The sequence below is a fragment of the Boleophthalmus pectinirostris genome, unplaced genomic scaffold, assembly GCF_026225935.1.
Source record: "Boleophthalmus pectinirostris isolate CB_2022bp ecotype Guang Dong unplaced genomic scaffold, ASM2622593v1 HiC_scaffold_14, whole genome shotgun sequence".
NCBI classification, from domain to species: domain Eukaryota; kingdom Metazoa; phylum Chordata; class Actinopteri; order Gobiiformes; family Gobiidae; genus Boleophthalmus; species Boleophthalmus pectinirostris.
This window is the reverse complement of record NW_026571047.1, coordinates 12,579,975-12,605,506: the sequence shown is the minus strand read 5'-3', so window position 1 is coordinate 12,605,506 and position 25,532 is coordinate 12,579,975. Positions and strand designations below refer to the sequence as shown.

General features: G+C 38.9%; 1 protein-coding gene across 3 annotated transcripts; it reads right to left on the bottom strand.

The window, feature by feature from the left end:
* Positions 1–60: 60 nt before the first annotated feature.
* rab11fip3 (RAB11 family interacting protein 3 (class II)) lies at positions 61–25,364 on the bottom strand. 3 transcript variants are annotated; one of them, XM_055150224.1, is made up of 14 exons: positions 22,812–25,364; positions 17,389–17,482; positions 14,651–14,727; positions 12,274–12,446; positions 8,424–8,624; positions 5,653–5,790; positions 4,944–4,979; positions 4,729–4,822; positions 4,085–4,329; positions 3,618–3,699; positions 3,399–3,536; positions 3,135–3,290; positions 2,915–3,055; positions 61–2,837 (listed from the first exon to the last, which is right to left on the bottom strand). In XM_055150224.1, the coding sequence occupies exons 1-14, from the start codon at positions 24,252–24,254 to the stop codon at positions 2,724–2,726; spliced, it is 3,132 nt and encodes a 1,043-aa protein (XP_055006199.1). In that variant the 5' UTR covers positions 24,255–25,364; the 3' UTR covers positions 61–2,723. The 3 variants fall into 3 exon arrangements, with proteins under 3 accessions (XP_055006199.1, XP_055006197.1, XP_055006198.1); XM_055150222.1 differs by lacking the exon at positions 5,653–5,790; XM_055150223.1 differs by lacking the exons at positions 5,653–5,790; positions 8,424–8,624.
* Between the last annotated feature and the right edge of the window lie 168 nt (positions 25,365–25,532).

Here is a 25,532-nt window from a genome sequence, read left to right as displayed (position 1 = left end):
TGTACAAACCTTCCAGCTGTATTATAATAGAAGACAAAACGAAAGAGGAGATACAACAGATTAGTTTAATTTCTTTATTTGTTTTCTAGTCTTACTTCCACTGCTTACTGTAAAATCTTTATCATTGTACAACGACGCAATTACAGTATATTTTCCCATTAACAATGAGGATGATTTGGTAATCCTCCAAAATATTATACAACTGTGTAACCAATACTGATATAATTTATACATTACTATTGAAAATAAGAATACATTTTTTCTTAAATTTCTCTTTTCTACAATATTTTCTTTTATTTCTCCCATGTCACACAATGGCAAGCCATGCACTACTACAGTAGTGCTGTTTGTGCCTTGAGCAAACGTTCTTTGGACACTGGAAGTGAGAATGAAAAGAAAAAGAGTACACAAAAGGACATTTTATATTTACAGGTTTGATTTCATTAATATTACAACAAACTGACACAAGTCACGGGTCAGTGCGTTCCCAAAGGCTTATCACAGAAGCAAGACTCAGAGGCACAGTGTCGGACTAGAGCAGGCCAGTTTGTTCTCTCCCGGATGAGCTCATAGTTTTACTGGCACCGGTGATACAACCAAAACTGCAGACCCTGATACAGAATATTGTTAGATTATATTCAAACATCCATCTTTGGTCAATTTGAAAACACGTTTAAAGGAGTAAAATAATCTGGTTAAAGTGCAATCACCTTCAGCTCTGCTAAAAGGGAATGTTTTCAACTCTGGTCTCAGCTGTTTCAATGGCCATTAGTTTCAGAACTACAAAGTTAACAGTTAGTGTTAGCAGGGCGACTTTACTGCATTGTGGGAGCTTTGTTCATAACCAAAACATTTTGAGCATAAAATGAGATGTCGCAAACCCATATTTACCAAGCTAACAAATAAGAATGGATTATCAACATGCCAACCACCAGTTCATTTATAAATTATATGACATTACTTTCACTTAAAATATAGTAAATTTCTTAATTCAAATGTTTGTGCCATGCGTGATTCAATACAAACTGCAGTTATCTGCCCAATCTACGTGAGGACATGACCACATCAGCATTTAACAAGAGGGAATATTGACCTTAAAGGAAAAGCAAGCTTGCCACATTCATGCCTCTGCACATCCTTAACACAATATAATTTAAATTATTCTATGATTTAATAAATTCTTCATGTGGGATTTTTTTTTTTACAAAGGGACTGTCACCTTCTTTGTCCTGAACAATTCCAAAAATACCAATGTACAAATTTTCATCAGAATACATCACAGACACAGTGAATAAACATCTGTGATTTGACAGAATTCCAACATTGACTGTACACGCTACATGCTAGAGAAGGTACAAGCAGCTGTCCCCACACGGAAAAGCAGCAAATTCTTCCCACTATAAAAATACCTAGAATCTAGAATGAGAGTAGAAAAACTTTACAAGTCATTTACATCCGGCCTATTTCCTGTGGAGTGGCCAGAGATCCGATGCCGAGTGTCATGCTGTCTGGATAATCTCCCATAGAAGACCATTGAAAAGTTAATTTAAAGTCAGTTTCAGACAGCAATAAACAAAGTCTCAAAGTGCTGCGCAGTACCAGCAAGACAAGCATCCATCCATCCTTGTGGAGATGTTGCTTTTAAGTTAGAAAGATTTAGTCCAGCTCTTCTCCAAGGTGTCCACTTTTATTGCTGCTCCTCTTATATCAACTGTGAAATGTCCTGGTATGAGTGCTTCTAGTTATTGGTCAGTTTTCCAATCCCTTTAGAATACACAATGGTGCAAACATATAAAAATAAAACAAAATGTAGTGCAAAGTACAGCTACTTTTCTTCACCCAATGTGTTTCAGTCAAAAAAAAATAAACATAAAAAATCATATAATACTTTTGTGTAGGAAAAAAAATGGAGATGTCTGCTCCCTATATCGCTTTCACTCAACCAAGGGATACTAGTCAGGTGGGCCTTACATAACCTACGATAAAGCACAACCATTTATTTACAAAGTGCCAGTAATTGTCAGTAATCTTCGAAGGAATAGCAGTTTTTCCAGTGTTTACATCAGTCAGTGAAAATTATAATATAAGTTCTATCAGGGTTAAGGCCCACCTAAATTGTGACCCTTGTTTCATTGTAGAAAATAAATAATAGGAAGCAAATGCAAGAACTGATTGGGTATCATTTACATTTCCCCACTAGTGTATTTTTTAAAGCCACAAAAAGCAAACCCACGCTAAACCCTCCGGGCATTTTGATCCCCTCACGTGGGTTATTCAGAAATCTTGTAGGCAACACAGCAAGCATAACACCTAATCTAAATGTTGCCATTTCTGGACCAGAGCATCATAAAAAGAAAATGCCAAAACAAATTCAGCTCTATCCAATAGAATGAAGCAACATAGTTTGTGGTCACCTTTTAAACATAACGGTTTTCTTGTACCTTTATACTGACACTGTATTTTAAAAGGAGGATTTCAACTTTAAATGATTTGTAGGTTCCTCTAGCCACAAGCATGGGGGTCAACAGAACCCATTTCGGTTTAAGGTTAGCATATGCATCTGCAGGTTGGGATATCTTATTTTTAAGAGTTTATTTTTTGTTACTTAATCTTCATAAGGAGGAGTTTTATGATAGTATGAATGGCCAAATTATTTCTGATTTATATAAATATATATTTAGGTTTACATTTGTTTACAATATCTCCAGTATGCAGCATTGTGTCTATTTCACTTCCAAAATTGAGGGGTTGCACTCCATAATCGCCACGATGATTTTGTCAATGTAGTCCTGTAATCTGTAGTTGATCTCCTCCTGCTTGTGGACAGTCTCCATCAACTGAAACAACACAGAAATATTACAACACGAAATAAAAATAAATAAATAAAAAGACTGCATTTGTTGTTGATACATACCTCAGCGCGGGACACAGAGCTGATCTCAGCAGCCAGAGAATCAGAGAAAGAGGCTGACATGAGGGTCTTGGCTCCCTGGATACTCAGGTTAATAATCTGACCGTTCAGTTCATCATTCTGCTCTTTTAGGCTGCGATTGTCCTGAAGAAAGAGATTAATCATAAAGTCTAGACAGCAACTTCACAATTGTTGTTAATGTTTTGAGAATGCATTTTCTTACTTGTTTGAGCCGTTTGATTTCCTGCTCCAGCTCTGCCTCTCTGGTCCTCGTCTGGTACTCCTGCAATCCAGCACCAGGCGTACGTCCTCTTTTTGTTTCAATTTCCAATTTGTATAATTGTAAGTGCTCCAGTTGTTTACGCAGGTCTTCAATCAGCTGGAAAGGAAAGACAGTGAAATATTTAGAGAACATGTTTCAAGACAGTGGTACCATTTTAAACATGTATAAAGGGCACTGTTTGTTTTGATAATTAGGCAGTCCTACCTCCTGTGTGCTCTCCTTCTCCTTCTGGTTTATATGGCGCTCATGGCTCAGTTTATTGGCCAATTTCCTCCTGTTCTCCATTTCGTCCTCCAGTCGGTCTGACAAAGCCTCTGTTTCATCCTGTAATTTCTTCTTTTCCTGTCATATTAAAAGCAATCAAAACATTAGCTTTACAACATCATTTGGTAAATAGAGAATTTATGGTTGATTTGCACAAACCTCTTCTAATCTCTCTATGTTGGCTCGTAAACATGGGATACATGACCTCAGCTCACTGTTCTCCTCGTCCAACTGCTGAAGCCTGGAAACCAAAGACAAACATTTTACAACTAAATCTCCATTGACAGATTTTACCAGAAGGTGGCAGTGTAGAGCCATCACATCAATAAAGTCAACGCCACTGGAGAGCTGACTTCACACAACCACCTTACATGAATTTCTCAGTTAATAGTTAACATATATGAGATATTAGATAATTATTTCACACAGCTTCACCCAAGCTATGACTAAACTAATGCAAGCTTTTAGAGAATGAGTCACACAGGGTGATACAGAGATTTCACTAAACCAAGAAAAAAAATATGTAACTGTACTTTTAATGTCTGAAGTAAAAGCTAAGGTAACCATTCAAAATAAAAGGTTTAACAGCTGACCAAAAGCATCCTAATCCCCCTCCGCCCTGGTACCTGGCCTGTAAGTTCTCCAGCTCCAGCCCCCTCTCTCGCTCCAGTTTGCTGATGGCGTCCTTGTGCTTGCGGGCCTCTTGCTGCAGCTGCTCGTCGGCATAGAGCTCCTGCTCCTTCAGTTGCTCCTCAAAGGCGTTGGCGCGGTGCACCAGCTGCAGGTTCTCCTGCCGCAGCCGTGCGTGTTGCTCTCCAGAGGCCTCTGACTCCTTTTCCAACTCAGCCACCCGCCGCTCCAGTAGCAACACCTACCACACAACAGGTACAGGTACTAGAGGTAAATCAAGAGGTAAGGGGCAAGTACATGTACATCAAACTCCTGACTGTCAGGGCATAGGGTTGGAGGAAAATATATATATACTGAAAGAAATTCAAATCTGATTTCTTAAGAATTGTTTCACTTATACTAATTATACATATCTTACATTGAAGCTCTATTCCACGTAAAAGACGGAAATAGAAGTGTTTTTTTTGTTTTTTTTTTTAAAAGCATATTACTTGTAAACATTTACTTGCCAAGCAAGTAAATGTGAGAGATATCAATAAATGTATACTGCAGTTGTTTTATAGATGCAAAGGTAAATTATGAAGTATATTGTCTAGAAAAAAAAATATTAAAAATTACATCAAAAAGACAATCAACTCACCTTGTCAGTGATGTCATTGTCAGCTAGCTCCAAAATATCCCGTGTGAGATCGCTCACTGTGTCCAGAGTCATGGAGCTGTTCTGTAGTAGATGTCTGCACAAAGTCATTCAAAAAGAACATTACAAACAAAAAATATCTCCCAATGCAAATATCCTAACCATTTCAGCTCAGCCACTTACTGCAGTTTGAAACCTAAGAAACATTTTTTGCTTACCTTGCCACTTTTTTACTGGACAGCCTCTTGCCAGCGCTGGATAGAGAGATAAAAAACAGGAAGTGGTCAGGAAGAGTAGGAGGACAAAGGAAGGAGAAACCAACTCCTAGTGTTGCTCAATGACAACCTTTGATCAAAGCACACAAGATAGGCCCCAAAGTCATGATGGAGACTATAAATCACAACACAGCAGTCTAACACAGCACTCAGCATCACACTAATAAAGGACACACAGTGGCAATGTCTTATTGGCAAAATAACTGATGTATTGTAATAACTGTTGTAAGTCCAGTTGCACAGTAAGCAAATGCATACAGCACTGTAACATGAGTCATTATGATGCAGGTGGAAAATGAAAGCAAATGATATGCATACAGACTTGTTATGATATGTAATAAGCAATGTTTTTGCTTTTATTTAGTATGGAAAATTAGTGTGTACAATGTTTGAAACTTGTGTGACGCTGATATACTCACCAGGCTTGATCTTGAATACTATCTAAAAAATTCTATGTCACACTAATAGGAGCATAGGGTGAAAGACTATTAAAACACTGAGAAATGCACCTCGAATAGACTTGTCTTTCACCTCATACTGGCTCTACCAAAATCCAAACTAATCCTACACTGCATGCACACATGGTGAGATGAGGTGTGACATGGAGGTGTGGCTTCTAATCAACACTGCACAGGCACAACCAGCGCGTTACCTAGTCATCTCGAGAAAATTGAGGCGTGTGGAGAGGTCTTCGAGACGACTGATTTGTTTATGACACTGGCTACAGAAAAAGTCCAGAGCCTCCTCCCTGAGAAAGCTCTGAAAGGAGTCGGGGAGGGGGGGTGGTCCACTGCAGGCAGGGGAAGGGGGAGAGGGAGAGAGGGAGAGAGGAGGGGTAGTGAGTGACCAAGCAGAGACTGGAGTGTGTTGTGTAGCAGGACACAACAAGCGAATAGTGTAAACATCATCAGTGTCAGGGCAGGGACTGAAGGGATGTGTGCAAAAGGTGAGAGCTGTCTTTGAGGAAAACACACAGTAGAATGTGTTGTATTGGAATTAGAATTAGAAAGTTCACAGTCATTAAAGTACACTATGTATCTTTTTTGAGGGAGGGTCTGCCACAACATTGGGTCAAGTTACAGGTCAGATCTATGGAGAGTAAGAAAGTATGCATGTTCTTCAAACAGTAAACACCTGTAATGAAATACATACTAATAAAGAATCTTCATGGAGACAAACATGTGGCGGAAACAACATCAGAAATGTTACAAAGTGCACCTTTAAGTTCTTGGCCAAGTCATTTTTAGTCTTGCTGTTATTGCAGGTCAGTGTTAATTAAAAGGTGTCCTGTGGTCAGTCCTGTTACAGCATATGGATTCAGGAGTGTAAATGTAGCTTCCAGCTGGTAACTATATTAAATCTCTATCCTAGTCATAAGTCCAAACAAAGTTATACATTTTGGTAAGTGAAGAAATTAAAAGGTAAAATCCACATCAGTTCACAATGTCTTGAGTACAAGTGTTCTCTGGAATGTGATACTTTATTTTGACTGATAAGGTATCTTCCCTGCTAGGTTAAAACCACATTCTAACAAGAAAGATTATATATTTAGATTTGAAAGTTTAAATAATTTAGAAAGTTACAAAAACACTGTGGGATTTTCCATTATATACACTACTCTCCTGATATCACCTACAACAGCTGATCGCATTTTCAGACAGCAACACAGCTCTGAGTTATGTAACACATTGGCACCATTCCTGTTTATGTTAGCAGAAAACCTCCGTCCCGGTGTGGACCTTGAGATTTAAAAGTCACTTGTTGATGGTCATATGCAGCCGTGTCTATTAAAATACAGCCTGTAGAAAGGATTACTTGTTGCTACAGCGATGGAAAAGTGTGAGAAAAGTGTGGCGATATGTAGCTCAGAGTGTGTGGGTGGGTGTAGGCTCGACATGTGCCAGTGATCAGCACCGATGGCTCATAACACGGTGACGCATTCACACTGAGTGGGAGAAGTTAGGAGGAGGATGCAGTTTTGTTTTGGGCTTTTTGACTTGGAACACCCTGACAACTGAATAAGGTTAAACATGTGTGTGATGTCATCTCTCATTCCCAATCTGGATCTATTATGGCTTCATGTGAGATAACACCAAGAACTATTTAAGAGTTTTATGAGACAATGAAAGGCTGTCAAAAGCTTCCTGGAAAGACAAATGATGTAACCATCTCCCATGAGTCACTAATTAGAACAAAGATGCTTTAACCAAATATAATGTGCCATAATATAGATGTTTCCCACTGCAGAGATGTTAAGGGGCCCATATTACAACATTTTCTGATCTGTTATATAACAATGTTTCCTCATCATAAGCATACCTGGAGTTGTGTTTTGTTTCATTCACATAAGTTTAACACACAAACTCTGCATATTCAGGCTTAGTTCTTCTCTCAAACAAAAAAAAACCACTCAGTTCCACCTTGTGACGTCATATGGCAATACAGGAAGTGGTCTACTGTGATTTTCAACTCCATACACCTTCATTAGATAATTTCAGCCCTGGAATTGCCAATCTTAACTGAATAAAAGGCAAACGGTATCTGTTAAGTAACTGAAAACTACTGCTTTATAACATCACAAGATGAAACAGACCATTTTGAGCCTAGGAGATGTAGACAGACTAATGATGCCACGTTACATGTGTGAATGAAACAAAACACAACTACAGGTATGTGTTTGAGGTAACAGCATTATAACCTGGCTAAAAGCTCACAAGAGTCAATTTTGTGCAATATAGGACGTTTAAGAGGTGGTTAAATACTTTGATTGAACAACAGAAAAATAGCAAAAATACTACTATGTAAAATGAAAAAAGCTGTATCTTAACCAGTTCATTTTGCAGTGGTCCAAAGTAATTTCTCACTTTTCTAACGCATTCCTAGCATGCTAATTATTCACCACGCTCAGTTTATAAGCATTCCACAGGGCCAGAGCGGAGTTTTGCTGTCATTCTGTAATGGAACTTGTATTTTACTTCATTATATGAAAAATTGGATAGTCCCTTTAATTGTTTAACAGTTTTTTAAACAACTCCTATATATTTAGGATGTGTACATGGTAAAAGAAAAGTAACCATAATTTATTCCTCAGATTGTTATTATACAGATTATTAGACCCTAGGTCATAAAGTAGTCTCCTGTACTGAATAGATAAACATTGATCATGGGGAAAAAAAAGAAACCCACTAATTTCAAATTCTAACATCATTGATCGAATGGACTGTTAGCCCTGAGTAGTCTATGCTGTTATCTTGACTTTTCCCATAGACAAAGACAGAGCCGTTAGTGCCATCTGTGCTTTGTCTTATCACTGTGCATTGTTGAAACAAAACACGTCCTTGTTGACATTTGGTCTGAGGAAAAGCACACAGTGTCCTACAGTGTGTCAGAAAGATAATTTAAAGTATCAGTTAAACTAGGTACCTGGGAGAGAGCAGGGAGGAGCCATTGAGCTTCTCTGGTGTTTTTGTGAGGGGAGGGCCACCGTCTGTCTCGGTCTCGGCCACACTGGTCTCTAGCAGCAGTTCTGACGTATTGCTTTCTCCAAAATCCTCAAAGTGCTCCTCCTCTCCTCCGATCACCAGAGCGGGCGAGTGGTTGTGTAGTTCGGAGTTGAGGGAAAAACTAAAGACACACAAGAGGGAAGGGTTTAGCTACAGTGTGTTGCAGCAGAGTGAAACAAAATGGACCTTTTCCTCCAAGCTAGTACAGAAATTTGTGTTTGTCATTCTCTTGGGGGCTACTCCAGCAAATCATAGGCACTTATTTGTATGATTCAGATTGTGGTTTGACAGTTTTATGCCAGATGCCTTTTCAGATGCACTGCTCTTATAATGGGCTTGGCATCAGCAGCACAGTACTCTTGCCAACTATAGCTTGCAACCCACCTGAATAGTCTATATAAACCGCCATTCAAATTATGAACTCCAGAAATTAACAACTAGAAAATGAATGACTAGAAAGATGCTTGAAAATAAAAGAAAAAGAAGAGATGTCTTAATTCTAAATTAGGACAAATAACGTTTCTTGGACAGTCAAGATCCACTGTCTGGACAAGTTGGACTATCACACAAGAGCTAATCCTTTAATTCACATTAATCCAAAACCTGCTTCAGCTAAATCAAAATGACTAGTACATTTCTACTACTGGGATGAACATGCAAAAAGAGGCCTTGTTTGTTTTCTTATGTAGGTCAAGCATTAACAAGCACTTGTTTTACTATCCATTATGTTATTTAACTGAACTGAGACATTGTTTGTAGGAATATGGTTGGTTGAAAATGCAATAACAATATCTTAGACTTTATTTAGGAAAACAGAAATGGTTTCCGCTTTTATAATGTGTGTATATTGTCCTTTTCCTCTAGCCCACAGAATAAGAACTTACAAATCAGCACAAACTCCACTGCACTCTCTGCATACACTGACACAACATTTAAACATTCACCATAAGCAATGACCAAATATTTTAACCATGTCTAGCTAAAAATCAACCAGGCAACAAACCTAAGTCTGAGCAAATGGAAGAATGACCAACTATAGGCAACCACTTACCCCCTGTTTAGCTTCTTTTTACCGGACCTTTTCACTGGGAGCTGCCTCACACAGATGGAGGGTGAGGAAGGAGACCTCATCCTGACTCGCCTAGTGCTGCCCTGGCGATGGAGCCTCGGAGCAGCTGGCGGCAAAACTCCACACAACCAAAGAGGAATCCTGAAGTTTCTAGACTCAGGCCAATTTGTAAAATAATCTCCACGAGGGAGAAAATAGAAGAAAACCTATGTTGCTAATTAGCTACCTGCACGCATGACTGACTGTTACTACAGAGAGATGTCTATGAGTGGGTTAATCAGATTTGAGACTAAGAAATGGTCCTGTCCCACTAACCGCACAGAGACCAAGAGGGCAGGGGACAAGGTAGGACAGAAAGGCACAGAGAGGAGAGGGGGGGTAATCCTGTTACAGCCTAATCCTAGAACAGTGCCTATGCCTGGCTGTGACTACAGACTCACACTCATCTTAGACAACAGTGCCACCATATGTGACCTTATATACTAATATCGTGGCTATTAGGGATATAGTTGATTAAAGAGAATCTTAGTCACCTAAAGGCATAGTCTGTCGATCAATTAATCAATTAAAATGTGACAAAAGCTTTCAAAACAATGTTAAGTTTCACTATGTATCTGACTCAAACTGTACACATAAGACTACAACTGCACTATTTATAAACACAAATACTTGAAAATACTGTATTTGTATGTAAATGGCAGATTCACTCCCAAATCTTCAGCTAAATCATTCCATCCATTCTCCTTTCTGATTTTCTCCCATCTAGACTCTAAATAAAATAATTGGTAAAGTAATACAAATTTTGGATGACTAAAACACTATTGACTGATTAAATGACTAAGTGACTAAAGGCCAACACGCGCAGTGGCTTTGGTAGTAGTAGTCATAATTTGAAAAATACCCTCGTAATACAATGCCATTATCAAAATCAATACAAAATGGATACAGTTGTTTCCATAATGTTATCATCTGATCTTTTACTGGTTCTAATAATTATCAAGATTATTCTGTAAAAGAAAAGTAGGAAAAGTAGCAGCAAGGCCTCATACACAAGCAAAAAATGCATACAAATTCAACTGGAGCAGCAACGGCAAAATAGGTAGTTCAATTGCTTCCGTCAGTGTGCCCCAGGGCAGCTGTGGCTACAATAGAATCTTACCACCACTGAGTGTATAGTGACTGAATAATGAACTGTAAAGCGCTTTTGGTATCTTGAAAGGCGCTATATAAATGCAATCAATCAATCAACCATAGTAGATACTGTTTTTGTGTCCTTGGCCATTTACTTACCATTTAACCTTGAAAAACTTTTAAGGCCTAAATAGTTATAAATACATAATAATCTCGGAAATTACAGATTACTTGACCTAATCTGTTAAATCTTAAACAAAGAACCTTAATGTTTTTCAATCTCAAATGATCAGCAAGAGTTTAGCAAACATTCCCTGGCCCTAACATGGTGAGGTATGAGTAAAAGAGCATGCGGAGAGATTATGTGACGTGTGAAAAAAAAAAAAAAAAAAGACAGGAAAAACAACAGAAAAAGTGCAAACTCAACACTTCCTGGAATTTAAGTCTCATTCATAGGATGGAGGTGTCCCAAAGGGTGAGCAGAGAGGAGCAGCCCCATCCATCAGCAAACAACCAGATACATGTGTCACAGTCAGCAGATAGGGGCACAGCTCTGCACTTCCTCCTGCCTGCCCTAAATACTATGTCAACTTTTAGGTACACAGCTTCTGAAAACACTGGCTGAAGATTTGTGTTACAAACATATGATAAATAGGAGCATTAGTTAATTTAATCATAGGGAATATCCGTGCCAATATTTATTCTACAAATATTTAGTTATTTAATATATGTTTTAATCAATTAAGAAAAGATAACAATAAATCAAACTACAGCTCTTTTTAGACACTTAGGGGGCCTCCTTTTCTCCATGGAATAGTAATTTACAAGTGATGCTATTGCTCAAAAAACCTTGAAAGACATGCATTACATGCTTACTAGATCACCCCTCTCCACAAATCTGACCTATAACTTGCCCTGGTAGTTGTCTTACTTGTCTCCATGAAGATCAATGGGTTTAATGCCATAATAACCAAGCAAAAACATCTTCATGAAAACAATATGGTGGTGGACCCTCCACCAGAAATGTTATATGATACACCATTAAAATAACTAACACAGCAATTCACAAGTAATTTCCTGTTGAAAAAAATACACTATAACTTTTTTTCCATGTTCATGGTTATCTCAAATTAAAAACCCAAACATCAACTTCCTAATGTAATACTATAATAGCAGCAGAGATAAGAGTGGAACAACTGAATCACCTGGCGCTGAAATCAAATACACTATCATTAGTGTTATTTTCAAGGTCTCATCTTTATAATGTTGACGCCTTAGGAAATAGTTTTGCTCTTCAGTGATAGCAAACTGTCTTTACCACTGTGGGTAGGAAGATGTCAGAGAAATATTATAGCATTTAGATAGGAGGTCAGTAGTAGTGTATTTTTAATCTGCCCACGGAATGACCCAAATTGTATTAAAGTCACTGATCCACTATTGGACGCTTGCATTCAAGAATCAGGACTGACCCAGAGTTGAAAGGTCTGCCATTCATTTGCAGTAAACTTACATGACACAAATGATTTCCAGTGTGGGAGTGAGAGGGTCCAGTGTAGAGAGGGGTACATACCGGTTACTCCTGTCCTCCGGGTCGTGCAGTGTGGCTTCGATGCCACTGTCTGTCTCCACGTCCTCGTGCATCTCTGGAGCCACACACGCCCCAGTGTCTTCATCTGTGAACGTCTCACACTCACTGTAGGTGCTCTCTGAGCCCAGGTAGGCGCTGTCTGTCACCTCATTTTGCTGCAAAGGACAAAAGAAAAGAGCCACGTTCAATATAGTTTAGAGGGAATCATCAAAAGGGATACTATTTAATGAACCATCATGATAAAAGCTTGATAGCTCTCTTGACAATGTTTACTTTACACCTGTGCAAAATATTGTCTATAGCCTTAAGTTCAAATCTAGCAGTACGTTTATTGTACTATTCATTTAAGTTATGGTTTTGTATGAAAAAAAAATTACAGAGGCTTGTGTCTCCTAAACAGTCTACTTGAGGGGCCCACATTTATGAACACTTACTTAAATCTATACCTCCAATTATTGTACTACAATTATTGTAATAGGTTTAGTTATTTCAAAGTTTAATACTTACAAATCAGATGAAAAGTGTATTCAGGATTAAAGAAGTGATGTGTAAACTATAATTCAAACATTATTATTCTAAAATGACAGCCCTTTAATGTGCAGTCTCAGGGAACACTTCACAAGTCAGCTGTTTTTTAAAGACTCACACAACCTGCTACACCAACACCACCAAGAAACAAAATCAAACCAACTGCCACACTTTAACAAAATGTAGCTCCATTGCACACGTACAGCCACAAAACAAAATGTCATAGATAAAGAATGAGAAATACCAGTTGATAAGAAACGTCCAAAGTTGAATGACAAGGCGCCACCATTTCCACAACCATTGTCCCTTTCCAGTATCACCCGCACGGACCCTCACCCTCCAAAAGTCTGTGCATCTACTACTCTGTCACCTTGACTTACAGTGAGGCCAAATTAAGAAAAGAAAAACAGTGTAACACGTTGTTCCGCTGCGTGGTTTGAGGGGCGGGAACAGTCCAAAGTCGACCTAATACCAGCTGAAACTCCACTCAATCAGCTGGAATGGTGTTTAATCTTCAATAGCTCCTGGGAGTTCACTTCCTGACTCAGTGTCAATTATTAAGCCATGTAATACATATCTCCATAGCTCTGTAAATGACACAAACAACGGCAAAAAAAATTGTATAATCACTATCAGTAACCACGTAGGGTGATTGAAAATCCTTGAACAACTGTGAAACTAAAATATGCAGAGGGTTACGTTAAAAAGGAAAATGTGGGGTGGATCGGGTGGGCACTACGCCTCACTTCTGCCAGGCTCACCTTGGCTGTTTTGAGAGCAAACAGGGTGAGAACAGCTCAGCCATTGAACGCGAGGAACTCTTTTCTGCCAAAACGTTGAGCGGGAAAAAACAAGACCAGGGACACAGGTGTGGCATCGACTTCAAACATACACAAACCTCCCCCAGAAAGTCTGCTCCATACTTCCAGTAAATAGCAGCCACAAGAACACAAATATTTTGAAGATCACTGTTCATTTGGGCATGTTTTTGGCAAAAAGTACAATGTTGTTTCAATTTTGTTCTGTTTTGTGGTTTTACACATACAGTTATATAGACTGAATGTCAATAATATGCTACATCTATAATATATGCAACTTGCAAAAGTGTCTTTCTTTCATTATTTGAATGTGAACTAACTGTTACTTTGCATCAGTCATCTAATTCTAAAAGCATTTATTCTAGTCAGTAATGAAACACTTGGAAGATGGGCATTTACTGTGAACTCAATGCCAAAAACAACTGTGAAACTGAATTAGCGTTTGTATTTTGCATTTGCAAGTGTAGCATCTCATGTCCAAGGAATTAAAAACTGTCACTCTGTATGCATATACAGCACACAACGTAAAACTTTAAGGTAGCTTTTACAACATACGTTCCACACTGTAGTAGGAGAGGACTGTACAATAATTAAACCAGCACTGCACTTCTTAACCTCACCAAATGAGGGCAGTGACAGTGTGCCAAGACAATCTTTGCTGCATGGGCAGAAATTGGCAGAGGAATTTTACATTTCAAGTAGCATGCAACAATGAGGTTAAAAATACAAGATTTGTGCTCAAGAGGAGACAGGAATCCCAGAAATGCTGACCGCAAGAACAAAAACACAAGTCTGCACACATGTCAAAATCTTCTGGCACATTCCATCTAATTCAATATTTGCCAAAGAATACCCTGAAGTGCGGACTGCCAGCTGCCAAACCCAGGCTGTTCAAGCTGTGCGTTCACATCGAGGTAATGATAGCTCAGTGAATTACAGAGGGGAGATGGAGTGCACACGAAGGTCAGTGTGTGTGACCTGCTACAACAATGTGAGCGCAGGACAAGGCTCACCTCATCGTACTCCTCGGGACAGCCCACAGCTCCATCGCCCGGGCTGTAGTTGACTCCATACAACTGCGGCTCAGGGCCTGTGTGAAGGAGGAGGAGAACAAGTTTAATTTGAGCAGAATAAACGATAACAGACATAGAAAGGCTAGAGTGTCCATGCCCTTGTACTGACAGTTTGGTTTGTGTTGGCTTAATTAAGAAAAATAGATTTGGACAACATTTTCAAAACGGCTAACCACAAACTATTATAATTGCATTTTTCCCTAATCATTGTGTTATGAAGCGATTACAAAAACAGTTAAAGTACAAAATAGGTAATGAGGAAGGAACACATTATTATCTATAACACTATGCCTTTGTGAATTTATGGAGTAGTGTTTCATGTTCTTAACTTTACAGCTGCAGATTTTTGGAGCTAGTCAGCAAGGTTTTGGTCAATTATCTACTGACATTTGTTTTTACGTAATTTGGGTAGGTACCAATGATGTGCCATCCATCAATCCAATTTACTTAAAATAAAAAGGTGACTTTGTGATAGCATTACTCATGTTTGATGAATTGATAAAGCTGACCGTGTTGTGTTTGGTTTATGCACTCAGCACTTTTAAATGTCCTAGCAGCCCTACTTTGGCATATTTACACTCAGCAATCTTTAGCTTTATGAGGGCATATTATTGTGTAACTATAATACTTGTGATTTACGTGTCAACTGAAGGCCATTGTGACAAAATAAAACAATAAAAACCAAATAAAGCAACCTCTATCTGCTGAACACAAAAACAAAGCCTGAAACCAAACCTTTGTAATGTGAGAGATGATGTCCCACAACCCTTTGCGGCTCCTGTATCAAGTAAACAGTGCTGCGAATAGCGCCCAGCTGAGAGAAGTGAACACAAACAGGAGGACTTTGAAAGGCTTTGGGTTGCCCTGATGTTTTATGTGCCCTCTGCTCTTACATAACTGCTCTTTTAGCCCACAGTGCACGTTTAGAGGCAGACACTCAAACTACCTGTGAGCTACTGAAAGATTCATGATTTATCAGTGGACTCAAATGTATTCTGGTCTCAGACATGCAGAAGGCAAGGCTTTTGAAATACAGATATGGAAGCTATCTATGGTGGTCAGCAGCAAATGTAATTAAATGTATTCTGACAGATTATTTTTTAAGACCTGGTAAAAGAGGTTTGGTGTTGTAATTGGACATTGCATTTGCTTGTTAAGTAATGAGAAGTCAGATCTTTACACAAACCTGCTGTATTTGTGTTATGTAGCCAAAAAAAGAAACAGAGTACATGTCAGGAAAAGTCTAAATTATTTAGGTGAACAGGAACCTGCCCTCTCCCACGTGAAACCATGCCAGTTTCGCCCATGTGCCCAGGCAGCTCAGGCTTTCCAATACATGAATTATTCAAAGGTGGTGTAACTGGAGATGTGCAACCCAGAAAGCTTTGGGAAACAGTACACAGAATCAATAGCAGAGAGGCTATAGGCAAACAGTGTGGCTTCGTTGTGACGTCAGCCCCAGCTCTAACCGTGTGTGTGTCAACGCAGGTAAAACTTATGATACTGAACTTTTTGTTTTGTTGTCTCCAAAATCAATAGAAACCTCGTCTCTACAGAATTAGAGACCATAAATGTCCCAGAGAGGGTTTTCCATTAGCCGTAGTAGCAGTTGGATGTAGGTGCAGCTTGAGTGCAGAAATAAAAATTTTTTTTTAAATTTTTACAGAGAATCTTGAAACTTACTTTTTGTTGCTTTATAAATGGTTTATAGGGTTGTGTTTTTTAAAGTGCTTCTATTTTTTGTTATAAGGGACTGTACCCAATCTCTTCTGATGAAAAAAATAAACACATGCAAAACCGAGAAGTAAGGTTGGTGCGCTGTTAACATGCAAGTTGTCATTAGCCGTACTTTACTGGAAAAACTCTGCACTGGCCTCTGAATTTGTGAAAAGTGCTTATACAGTTAATAATAATAGTACTAAATAGGATGCTCTGAGTGCCTTAGGTAAATGAGAAACACGTTTCTACCACTGCAAACTAGATTAAATGAACTTGTTTTTTTAAGACTGTTTGAAGACTTGATTTTTAAAGACTTTTTAAGACTGAGGTATAGGTTTATCTTTTTATGATAAGCAAAAATAGACTAATATGGCAGTAAGTAAATACTGATGAGAATTTGGGTCATTTTGCTATGTTAAAATCCTTTATCTGTTCGGCTACAATGTGGCAAGAGGAAGGCGCTGAGAGCCAGATGTTGGGGAGTTAATGCCAGAATATGCAGCTCAAGCAGTGTCTACTCTAGAATTAGGGGTGTGGCAAACTGGCCCATAAAGAAGACACTAATGGGTGACATCAGACTTGGAGTATCTGTGTCTGTAATTTTGGTGGACTTTAAATGGTTAAATGTGGCTCTTGGACAGCTATTAAGCTTAATTTTGGGAGAACGGTCAAAAATACTCCAAGGTCTTGGAAATAAATTGAAATGTAACATACATTTCTGATAGTAATTAATGATCCAAGAAATTCTAATTCTGAAATCAGGTCTCATCAAAGTGCACATTTCAAACTAGTCCCAGAGAATTAACAATTGTCTTGTTTGTAGAGGATTAAACTCCTGAATTAGCATTTTTTTTTTTTAATACAAGAAATACATGATACTACGTTGTTTGCAGCACAAACAGAGAAATTGAGATTTTGATTTGATTGCAGTTAACCTTCAGGCTCTGATAAAAACATACCTCCATTGCTAATTGCTGATATCCCACGATGGAAGTCCTCAAAACTTATCACTCCCAGACCACTAGGATCAAGAAATTTGGTCAAATCTTTCACCTAAAGGAACAAACAAAACAAATCAGAAATACATTTTATTTATTTGTCATAGTAACTAACTACAGCAGCAGTTAGACTTGTAGTGGACGCTCCTAGATGATGTAATGAATTCTACAAGGAAAACATTTTTTTCCTCTGCATAACGGAAAATACCAGCCTGTAATGTTTGACTTGAGTAAAACAGTGAACCACAATGAAAAGAAACAAATCAACATTTTACTGACAGATGCCAAAAAAAAAAAAAAAAAAAAAAAGATTTTCATGGTCATTCATCTCGCAAAGACAGTTTAATTGCTGAATAGCGTGCAGCTTATCAATGTGCCTCTGAGAGCAAAACGTCACCAATAAAAACAACTCCTGACTTTCACTGTGTTGCTGACCTTATGTGTCAAGGGATTTCTGGATTTATTGGATTCTGTGCAATGCCGAGTTTACAAGGATTCTCAAGAAGCAGCTTGCACCACAGTGACAGGCAAAACAAAGGAGGCGATGACAGCTTTTGGTGATATTATGGGCTAGCAGGACAAATAAAATGTAATATAATGTATGATTGTTTAATGAGAAGAGAGCTAGGCGGAGACACTGCTACTCTGAGTACCCAAGTGTAAAATGGGTTACGTAAGTGCATCTACATGCTGTATATTCCTCCATCCGTATCCTGGCAACAAGAAGATGTCCGCTCCACTAACTACATGCACCAAATAAAACACTGCTATCAATACAATGGCAAATTGTTTGTTATACCTTAGAAAATAGTGATGACAATATGGCTTGCATAATTTACTGGTTAATGTCAAATATCTTACACAAAGTTTACACAGAACTTGACCTCAGCAAGGGCTCTGGTCCTATATGGAAATGGTGCAAAGTAAACGATTGTTTCATTTAGGCACAATATCCTTAACATGTCTGGATCCTGAAGGTGAATTGGGTCCACATCAAACAGTTAGATTTTTGAGCTAGTAGACTGCTGTTTGTAATCTTGCATTTCCTTGTTGCAGTATCTTGCTTTATGGAAAGTGGTCTTTGCAGAATTCAGAAAGGCGCCATGCAATCAAAATCAATTTGCACAAATAACAGACTGCAGAGTAAGTCAAAGGTTGTCCATCACCAATATGACACAAAACCTATGATTACAGTATAATTTCAGACATGTAACGCTGACTAAATTAGCTGGGGGATCACCGAGAGAGGTTTTTGTGGTTACTATTTACATATTCTTCAAGGAAACTGAGCACTCAAAGCCAATGAGGTCTTTTACAGTGACTTAGAATGCAAAAAGTGCATCTATAAAAAACCCTGCTGACCTGCTCAGGGATGCAGTGATAAAGCATTTTCCCACAATGCACTAGGCTTATGATGTTTTGAATTAAAAAGAAGCTGCAGGGGAGGGACATCAGTATCACTGTGGTTCAACGCAGTAATGTTCATTTTAGCTTCTCTTTCGTTACTGTGTTTCCAACCAACTGGGAAAATGTATGACAAGACGTGCCTGCCATCACAATCGCTTTCCATTTGAGAGAGAAACATGGCAGTTGGCAGGAAATAAGATTCTCTTTCTGAGACGCCTGTTCAGAAACCCCTCTCCTGGGTGAGGTGAGACGAAAGGTGTTGCAAGCTAAGTTGTGGTCTGTGTGACATTTAAAACTCTTGTAAGAGTTACAGTGCTATTGCAGAAATCCTGTCAGGGTTGCAGTTTTCCAAAATACATGTTTCAAAATTATTTCTAATTTAAACATTTAACATGAAAAATATTTAGAATAAAACAGTTAACAAGCTATAACTAACATGTAAATATTACAGATTTAAATTTAAATACTTGCAATAAGGGGGGAAGTGGTAGACACATTTACCAAAGGCTGACTACAAAACATACAAAAAGTCAACTCAAGCCAACTGTCATTCCAGTCCCTCTTCTTACAGAGAAGTGAAGCCTGTGGTTTGTCAGTACCTCTTGTTTGGGTCTAATCAGAGCCAGGGCATGCCTCACTGCATCCACACAAGCCATGTGTGCATGACCCCGTGGAGAGGAGAAGAATCCTTTATTTAGACTCTATCCTAAGGCAAAGTGTACTTGGTGTATAAGCAAAACACTAATAATCACTGATTATAGGCTTTAAGACATGTTAAAAGGCAGGTTGATCTTTTTTGCATCTTTGAATATACATTTCTAGAGGAAAGCAAAGAGGAGCAAAATTAATGCAAAAGTACGACGGTTTTGGAGTTCAGGGCATTCCTTTGTGGATTAGCAGGGCAGTGCATAAAAGCAGCGGGTGAAGGGAGGCTGGTTAAAGAGTGCAGTGATAAGGAGGTGACCACAATACAGCTGAGAGCAGTTTCTGTGTCCTAAGAGGGTCACAATCAGAAACTCCAGGGGTGTTGACTTACTACACAATGAATGAAACGAGTTTCAAAATAACGTTTTTATAAATAAATAGGAAGAAAAAATTTATAAAGTTTCTCTTTTCTAAATGATTCTCCTTGACTATAACATGACTGGATATGATTAACATGTGTCAGCTTGTGGCAGAAATACAGATTTGATCTGAAGTTTAAGGCTCAAATGTTCATACAAAAAATGCCATATTCATTTAACCATAAAAAACTGTTCAGTTCAATTCTATTTTTAATTTGGTAGGTATGAAGTGGAAAAAGCTTTTGGCCATGTGTTTCCTTGATGACAAAATTACTCAATAAAAAGAAATCTGTAAAGTTTTAGTGGTTTATCTGCAATGTTGGGGGGGCTACATGATCATTTTCAAACCACACTGTGCAGTACAAGTTTCCAAAAGCCCACTTATCTTTGTATGGAATTATTCAGCAGGAGACATTTGTATAGTTTGCACAAGCCACCAGCATGCAAATACCTAGCGGATTCCATCCTGCTTTGTGTCACAAACTGCAGAGGTATTTGTGGTGAAGCATGAAGTATATGTACGACTAGTGTTAATAATTTCCATAAATCTGAATAAAATAAAATAAAATAAAATAAAAAAAATCTAAACTATAGTCTGACATTATATTGAATAGATAGATACTGATAAAATATGGCTTAATTCTTGGAAACAGGTTTCTTATGAAAGCTATATCTATTAGGATTATGTGTGACTGGGAAACTAGCTGTCATGTTTGTCTGAGCTCAATGGTAATAATTGCTATGCCCTGCAGATTTCATTGTTCATATTGTGAATGCGCTGTGCAAAAATCAATATGGTGAAACGTAATTATAGAAAACTGATGTTAAGGTTTTCTTGGTGTAACAAAAACAAAATAAAAACAAACAGAATCGTGATGTTTTTATTTTCCCCTTATGCAATGCTGATTTACTGGAACACTTTTACAGCCTTACCACAAAGCATTGTGAGTCTGTGATGACATATTTGTGAATAATTGCGTAGATTAAATGGATTCCTCAAATTCCAGGAGATAAAGCAGTCTTCTGCATGTTGGATTTTCTAGACATGATTAAGGCCAAATCTTAGCTGGTTCAATAATGTCCTGTAAACAGAAGCTGACAGGGATAGCAGGGATTTTTCTGGCTGCTAGATCCCGTAAGGAAAGAAATTGGAGAGGAGTTTCCTGTAGGAAAATTACCTGATGGGCTCCTCTATGCCTTGGTAACAGTATCCAACTAATAATAGAGGTGATCAATCTGAACAATCATTTAAGATCTCAACAAAAACTTTAAAGAAGACAAAACTCAAGAAGTAGTTAACTGAAACTCAAAACAGTACCCATTTGTGAACTTGTGTGATGTAAATGTGATGTGCCACAAGAGTTGACATAATAGTCACACTACAGTCCCCGCCCAAAAAGTCAGAGTCTATAGTCTGCACCCAAACTATGAAGTTCATCTGACTCAGGCAAACACATTTTACTCTTAATCCTTTACAATTCTCTGCCTGGGGATCCACAGATGCCTACAGCTAAACACAGGGCAGCCTGCGACCAATGCAGGGGTTTGAACAAGGATTAAACTGCATTAGTGGACCACAGCACCAAAAACTCACTCTGCTATTCAAAAGGACAGTTCAAAGTATTCATTCAAGAGACAACAAAAACTGTGAGGATCTCTGTGATAAAAAATACAATTCACTACCCTCACAAAAGGATGTGGCGTTTTTCAGATAGTAAATGAAGAAAGTTTTAATGGTGTTCAGGATTAAGACAAGTACAGCCTCTATATTAATTATACAACACTGAAAGAGCAGTCATCTTTTAAATTAAAAAGTATAACATGACAAAGTCTGAGGTTATCACTTGTCTCACCATTACGTCATTATTTGCAAATGGTGAGATAATTTGTAGGAGCTTGGTTTTTCTTGTAAACATTTGAAGAGACTGGTCCACCAACGTGTCTAACAGGAAAGAAATTTGACACCAAACTGAGAGCACATGACAACTGTACACATTACAACATCCAGTAAAATTATTCACTGGTGGTTTATTTAAGTCAAAGTTTCTGTAGAGGCACCTCACTGCTCAACACAAGGAACAAGTTATTAGTATAAAACCATTGAAATGAAGTTTTAAGTGGGTGGTAGTTTGAGCATAATGCATAATTTCCCAAAGAGATTATCTGTAAACCAAGCTGGAGATGCAAATGAGAATATGGAGGTTTGTCATGATGTGACACATGGGAACGCTGCCAGGCCTCATTGAACCATTGAAGCCAATACGCTCAGAAACTTAAATCCAGGCTTAACCAAAACACTTCACCAAATGTGGACGGAAGTCTAATCCACAATGACATTAATTGTGTTAGAAAAAAACAGCAAACAGATGGGTGTTAAAAGAGGAACAAGTAGATATTCCACTCAGATGTTCCAAATATTATATGGAAATGATGTGCAAAAACATATGAAATTCATTCATTAGATAGGCATATCTTATTAACAATGATATGAAATTGGCTAGTTTCTGTTGTTTACTTAATGTTACTGATGCTAGTGAATCTCAACTAGAACATTAAAATTTTAAAAAATTATTATATTGTCCTGAATAGAAACTTCTATCAGTCTAGCCTGCTACTTATTACCAAATGTACAACTTGCCTTCTGTGTAGAAAGCTTGACATAGGTAACTGTAAACTTGGACAGGAAAGTAAACACAAAAAACACTATTCTAAACTAAAATGACTTCACCTGAGTGAGTCATTTTACCTACTACAATACTGGCTAGGGTTTCCACTAATGCCATTACAAAAGCTTTTAGCGGGAAGCACACTGAAGGCCTGCAGAAAATCAATAATAAATCACTTAGTTCTGCATAAAGGCCCTTTCTATAAAACCCTGCCAACTCTAAATTAAAGAAGAAAACGGCATCTCACCTGATCTGCCCCATATGCCACTGCGAACTCCATAAACTCCTCAATGCGAACGAATCCATCTCCGTCCTGGTCCAGAGCATCGAACACGGCTTTCAGTGGGGAGAAGTCTTCTTCACTTGTGATGACAGTTGGAACTACAGGCACTGAGTCATCTCCCACCATCTTGGAGAGACACAGTGCCTCCACAGTCTGCTTGTTAGTCCATTCCGCCTCCACTGATGAGTCCTGAGCTGAAAAATCCAATATGTCTGACATTTCTAGGTGGTTTGAATCTTCATTTGGCTCTGGCGCTGATTCAGTGGTCAAAGGGTCAGTTTGTAAAGTGTCAGGGTGCTCCTCATTGTGGACCTCATCAGTAGATGGACAAAGATCTAAAGCCATTGTTGAATCCTGATTTTTTATTTCACATGGTACATTTGCGTCCTTTATTTCTTCCTTTTGGTATGCGTCGTCCTGTCTCGTGTCATCCTTAACATTGTCGGCATCATCAGATGAAATTTCCACTAGCTGCTCCAGTTCTGACACGTAACCTTGGTTTGCAGTTACAGTGGATCCTATTTGCTCTATCGATAAAAGTGAAGGAGAAACAGGACTGGCAGGGCACAAGCTGTTGTCACAAAGGGGAACCTCGATATCCAACAAAGGCACAGATCGTTGAAAGCAGTCCTCCAGCGTGCTTGTGTGGTCGAGCAGAAGGCAGTTCTCAGGTAAACTCTGAGTTGTGAAGGTACTGGTTAGTGGCAGATCAGTCACTTGATCTGGGTATAGACCTTTGTCTCCAATGTCAGGTGACAGAGCGTCCTGGGGGAGAGAGAGTCCTGTGGCCTCCTTTGTAACACTCTCATCACGTGAAGACAAGTGTTCATCTGAAAAGAAATCTACCAACAAAACTGAATCTAAGGTTTTAGAAATGTCAGTGTTTTCTGCTAGACAGGATAGCACACTCACAGTCTGTGTATTAGCTCCATAACTAGGAGCATGTGAGTTTTCATCAGTGGGCTCCTGAGGCTGACTTGATTGGTCAAAGCTAGTGCCTTTCCCAGACACTTCAAAGAGGCCTGGGGAAAACAGCCACGACAAGGTGGAGTCACTGACCTCCTCTGATGGCTCTCCGTTTTCTGAGCAAGAGAGTTCCTCTGTTCTTTGGGGCAAAGCCTGGGAATTACTTTGGCTGTCTCTCTCAAATTTAAAATTTCCACCAGACAATTCAGTGATATTTATTAGAGAGTCCAAATGGGGCACATTGTTTTGAAGAAGGACTTCATCACCTAATGATTTGAATGTATGATCCTGGTCACTGATGTCCAAACCTGTCTGGCCACTCTTGTTTTGACAGAGCACACTCCCATTGTCTGAGTCCAGAGAGTGAAATCCCAGAGGAAATGGTTGTTCTGTCTCCCACTGTGTATGCCCCAAAGGGCCAGACAGGAGCGCTGGTTCCATTTAGACTGTCAATGTTCCCTGGTAATCCTTATAAAGCTGTCACTTTAATTTTATCTCACAGCAGTCAACAACCATTGTTTCAGTAGTAGACACATTTTTGCACTGGCATTGGCAAAGCAAAATATTGTACTCTAAACTTAACTGCTTAAATAAAATATAGTCATTTATACTTACTCTTACTTAATAGTTTCTCTGTCACAGATGTAAGAGTGTGAACTTGACTAAGAATATTATTTATTTTTATCAGTCACCGTGACTCACTCCCCTCTCGTGGCAGGTTCAATCCTGGCTGTATCCAATGGATTCGACTCACCCAAAGTCAACATATTCCACTTACGTTTGAAGAAGGACCATGAATAGGTAAAAAAAAATTAAAAATAGGACACGACAGCAACGTGTATCCAACGAAAGCAAGTAAAATACGCCACAGTTGCGCGATAAATAGCCGAATTTCGCAACATTGTCCATATCCTTTACTCTTATCCATCCGCAGCTAATTTGGAGATGTGCGTAAAGGTAAGCAAACTGTAGCCTCAAAACAAAGCATGATACGCCCTCGGGTGTTACAAAATGCGAGCCTTAACACATGTCGCTGTTTAACTTTCCGCGTTAAAAAGATTTTAAGCTAACGATTTTAAATAACTCCTCCTTCGGGCATCTCGCTTCTCTCGTGCCATTGGCCAGTGGTTAGCTGACTGACTAGCTAGCCAAATTAGCTTAATAGCTGGCTAACTCGCCAAACAGCGTTTCTCCCAACATTACCAAAGCTCCATATGTGCGTTTGGATGCAATACTGTATGGATGATTCAAGCTTAGCGGCATTTGTTTCGTGACTCCCTTTTATCGATGATTTTTGACGTCGTTTCTCAATCCACCTGTGTCTCAGAAGACAGGCCAGACCACCACCGACCAGACAGAAGCGACCTGGTTTATTTATCCGCGATCTTCATTTATCAAAAGCTCGACAGCTTCGTCCGCTTCTAGGTCCACCGTGAAAAACTGATGAGAATTAAAAGTACATCAAATAACGACAACCTGCTTCATCATATGCCCGTGACTCCTGGGCGATGTTGATCTGTGACGCCGAAAGCTCTCGCATCAGCATCAGCAGTGCCCCATCCTCCTCCTCCTCCTCCTCCTCCTCCGGCCGCCGCAGACACACCACACAGCGCTGACGTCTCACGCACGCGTACAAATCAGCCCGCAGTACCACGGACACAGAGCTATAGATATTCATATATGTTATTCTGGTTTAAGATACAAACTAGTCATGTACGG

Excerpts from the sequence above, each read along its gene's own strand:
- rab11fip3 (XM_055150224.1), bottom strand. The coding sequence starts at position 24,254 with ATGGAACCAGCGCTCCTGTCTGGCCCTTTGGGGCATACACAGTGGGAG. Across the intron at positions 5,791-8,423 it reads TCCTCCCTGCTCTCTCCCAG|TGGACCACCCCCCCTCCCCG; the intron begins GTACCTAGTTTA and ends CCCTGCCTGCAG. Across the intron at positions 3,291-3,398 it reads AGAAGGAGAGCACACAGGAG|CTGATTGAAGACCTGCGTAA; the intron begins GTAGGACTGCCT and ends TTTCCTTTCCAG.